Below are 4313 nucleotides of genomic sequence, written 5' to 3'. Positions count from 1 at the left end.
GTTTCCGGAGTATTCATTTTCTTGCTTGTGACGATCTCAGCTCCCACTGAAACCAAGATCCGTCGATTCCGAATATCCATAGATGGAGTATTTAATGCCATTAAATACTTGATCCGTTTACGTACTATTTGTGTGACCCTACGGGTTCAGTCAAGAGTAAGCTGTGGATTAATATTATTAATTCCACTTGAACTGAAGCGGCCTCTAGCTAGGCATTCAGCTCACTTGATCTCACTGAATTATTAACTTGTTAATTAATACAGAACCGCATTTATTAGACTTAATATTGAATGCATACTTGGACCAAGGGCACTATTTCCTTCATGAACAACACATGATGCTATACACAGATTCTGACACTATGTGGTGCAAAGTGTTCCCATCCACGCTCTTAGGAGTCGCAGCGAGCTGGTATAAGAGCATAGAGGCTCAATCCATTTACAGCTTCAGGCAATTGCAGGCGGCGTTTTTGTCGTGCTTTGTGAGCAAACAGAAAAGAAAGAAATCATCATGAGAATTAATGTCGTTTGCTCAGAGGGATAGAGAGCCGTTAAGAGACTACCTCACCCGTTTCAACAACGAGTCAATCACTATCCCTAATCTGCAGCAGGAGGTTGCAGTTCTACCTTTGATGAGGGGAATGCAAGAATGTGAATTCAAGAAGTACCTCAGCCGGAAATCATACATTAATCTGGGCGATGTTTTACACAAGGCAAATGAGTACATCAGGGGAGATGAAATGATGAAAATCTCCAGTGTAGCAATGTCAACCGGTGGAAATGCCGGGTATAATCCGAACTATAACAATCTGCAGGCGGGAAGAGGAGGAAACAGTTTCAACCAGAATAATAATCAGCAAGGGGCAAGCCAGAAAAACCAGAACAATAGGAATGTCAATCCCCAGGGGCAGAGACCCCGACAAGATAGAAGGGAGTCCCGAGGACTCTTCGATAATTACACTCCGTTGAACACACCGCGGACGACAATTTACAACATAAATAACAAGATGGACGGTTGGAGAAGGCCGCCACCAATGCAGAGTAGGGAAAGAAATGTCAAAAAATTCTGCGACTTCCATAATAACACGGCCACCTCACAGAGGACTGCAGAGACCTCAAAGACAACATTGAGGATATGGTGAGAAAGGGGTATTTCTCGCAATATAGGGCAAGACAAGGAAATGGTAACCACAACCCAGCAGGAGCAAACCCTGCCAATTCATACCGACCACAACAACAGCAAAATCAGCAACAATATCCCAGAATTGAACAACCATACCAGCCACCCAGAATAGAGCAAAGACCACTGGAAACCAGTGCTAGGGCAGAGCAAAGGGATAACGGGAAAAAACCACCTGTATTTGTCATCTCTGGCGGCCCAGTCCACGGAGGGACGATAAGTGGCGCCAGTAGGAGTTTGGAGAAACACAAGCACATGGTAAACTATCACAACACTAGGGCGTGGCCAAGCCCACCCAGCATACCAGTGATGACCTTCTCGGAATAGGATTGTAGAGGCATCATTTTCCCACATGATGACCCATTAGTTCTAACAATTGATATAGAAAATGCCGATGTGAACCGAGTACTGGTAGACGGAGGTAGCTCAACAAACATCATATTTTGGGATGCATTCAAGCAACTACACATACCAGAGGAAGAGCTGACAAGGGTAAACTACCCAGTAATCGGTTTCTCAGGATCTACGGTGTACCCGGAGGGTAGCATAAGGCTGCAGGTGAAAGTCGGAGAAGGATCTGAGATGCGAGACCTCATGGTGGATTTCCTAATCATCAAAGTGCTAGCGACCTACAATGTGATCATCGGTCGCCCGTTCATACACGATGCGCAGGCAAAGTCTCCACTTATCACTTGAAAATGATATATATGTCGAACCTGGAAAGACCGGCAAAAATAAGGGGAAGCCAGGAGGCGGAAAGGTCCTGTTACTTGACTGCTTTGAGAACACCGGGAAGAATGGTCCCAGAAGTAAACTTGACTACTGATCGAGCAGGGCAAAAAGAAAGGCCGGAAAGAAAGAACACGACGAAAAGAGGCCGAACTTAACTTGACATGGAACACTTTGATGAAAGACCATCAACAGCACCAAGACCAATGCCAGACGGTCTGACGGAGAGTATTGAATTGGAGGTCGGACGACAGGATAGAACGGTCGTAATTGGTACGGAAATGGGAAGTGACATGAAGGTCAACCTCATAAGCTTGCTAAGAGAGCATGCCGACGTCTTTGCATTTTCAGCAGATGAGATGCCTGGTATCGATCCAGACGTAATGGTCCATCGACTAAATGCCGACAAAAATGTTAGGCCAGTACGCAGAAAAAATGCAACTTCTCCACGGAGAAAATGGCAGTAATACAAGAGGAGGTGGAAAAGCTCTTGGCGGCAGGTTTCATTGAGCCGTGTGATTACCCTGAATGGCTGGCAAACGTAGTAATGGTGAAAAAGCCGAGTGGATCATGGAGGATGTGTGTAGACTTCACCAACCTTAACAGAGCATGTCCAAAAGACTTCTATCTATTGCCAAGGATTGATAGGCTAGTAGACTCTACTAGCGGGCATGCACTGCTCAGTTTCCTAGATTCTTTCTCAGGATATCACCAGGTCAGCCTGCATAAATCAGACAGGAAGAGGGCGTCTTTTATCACGGATACAGGAGTTTTCTGCTACAAGGCAATGCCATTCGGGTTAAAGAACGCAGGGGCAACGTATCAAAGGCTGGTCGACAAAGTATTTGCCGACCAAAAGGGCAGAAATGTGGAGGTCTATGTGGATGACTCTATCGTGAAAAGCCGACAAGAGAAAGATCATATAGCTGATCTTCGGGAAACTTTCAAAACACTGAGAAAATACAGGATGAAGCTGAACCCGAAAAAATGCGTCTTCGGAGTAAGATCAGGAAAGTTCTTGGGATTCTTAGTCAGCGAGCGTGGCATAGACGCTAACCCAGAAAAAGTAGAAGCAATCATCAGTCTGCCACAACCCAAAAGTGTAAAAGACATACAACGGTTGACAAGAAGAATGGCCGCCTTGAAAAGATTTGTGAGCAAGTCGGCAGATAAGCAGATGCCTTTCTTCACAACCTTGAGGCAAAACAAGAAATTCAAGTGGGGACCGACAGAGCAAGAGGCTTTTGAATCCCTAAAAAATCACCTGAAAAACCTACCAACAATAGCAAGGCCAAAGGAAGGCGGAAAATTACAGTTGTACATATCGGCGTCGTCGAAAACAGTCGCAGCAGTACTAGTAGCAGAAACAGAGAACAAAGTGCAGCAACCAGTATATTTTGTGAGCCATGTGCTAAACGGCCCCGATACAAGATACACGTTGGTTGAGAAAATGGCGTATGCAGTCCTCATCGCGGCTAGAAAATTAAAACCGTACTTTGACGCACACACAGTCGAAGTGTTGACAAACTTTCCTCTCGAAAAAGCCATTAGCAAACTAGATACATCAGGAAGGTTGCTAAAGTGGGCAATAGAGCTGTCAGAATTCGACTTGGAATTCCGGCCACGAACGGCAATTAAAGCCCAAGCGTTGGCGGATTTCATAGTTGAAGCTTTGTACCAAGAAGATGAAGTACAAGCTGAAATATGGGAGGTATCGGTGGATGGTTCAGCAGCGCATACAGGCAGCGGGGCTGGGATAATCATGAAGTCACCAGGAGGGGATATCTTTGAGTATGCTATAAAATTTACCTTCGCTGCGTCGAATAAGGAAGCAGAATACGAGGCGGCAATCGCCGGCATCCAAATGTGTCTGGCAGCAGATGCTAAAAGAGTAACACTGACAACAGATTCGCAGCTGATAGCAAGCCAATTCAGCGGAGAATACGAGGCCAAAGAACCATCAATGAGAAAGTACCTGGAAAAATTGAAGTCAGTATCGGCTCAGCTAGAAAAATTCAGTATCAATCTAGTGCCCAGGGCAGAAAACACATTGGCAGATGCGCTATCAAAGTTAGCAAGTTCGAATATAGCTGACTTAAAAAGAACAGTCACGATGGAAGTCATGAACAAGCGAAGTACGGAATCGGAGGAATTATGGGTCATGGCCATCACAACTCAAACAGAGTGGTTCGATAATATCCAAACATACATACAGACTGGAGCCCTACCAGCAGATTTGGCAAAGGCCAAAAAGACAAAAAGAGATGCGATATGGTACATCATCCTGTGGGGACGGCTGTACAAAAAATCGTTCAGCCTACCATTCTTAAGGTGCCTGACGGCATTCGAGTCAGCAAGGCTGATCGAAGAAATGCACGAGGGGACGTGCGGGAACCATGCCGGTG

At 45.5% G+C, this 4313-nt stretch overlaps 1 protein-coding gene across 1 annotated transcript; it reads left to right on the top strand.

Moving 5' to 3' along the window:
* Positions 1-520: 520 nt before the first annotated feature.
* On the top strand, positions 521-1875 carry LOC110791276 (eukaryotic peptide chain release factor GTP-binding subunit-like). Its single transcript, XM_021996031.2, has 3 exons — positions 521-1013; positions 1100-1437; positions 1507-1875. Exons 1-3 carry the CDS (start codon positions 521-523, stop codon positions 1873-1875), a joined length of 1200 nt encoding a protein of 399 aa, XP_021851723.1.
* The last annotated feature ends 2438 nt before the right edge of the window (positions 1876-4313 follow it).

Source organism: Spinacia oleracea, chromosome 4 (genome assembly GCF_020520425.1).
Source record: "Spinacia oleracea cultivar Varoflay chromosome 4, BTI_SOV_V1, whole genome shotgun sequence".
Lineage (NCBI taxonomy): Eukaryota > Viridiplantae > Streptophyta > Magnoliopsida > Caryophyllales > Amaranthaceae > Spinacia > Spinacia oleracea.
The sequence above is the reverse complement of the archived record's forward strand: the minus strand, read 5'-3'. Positions and strand labels throughout refer to the sequence as shown.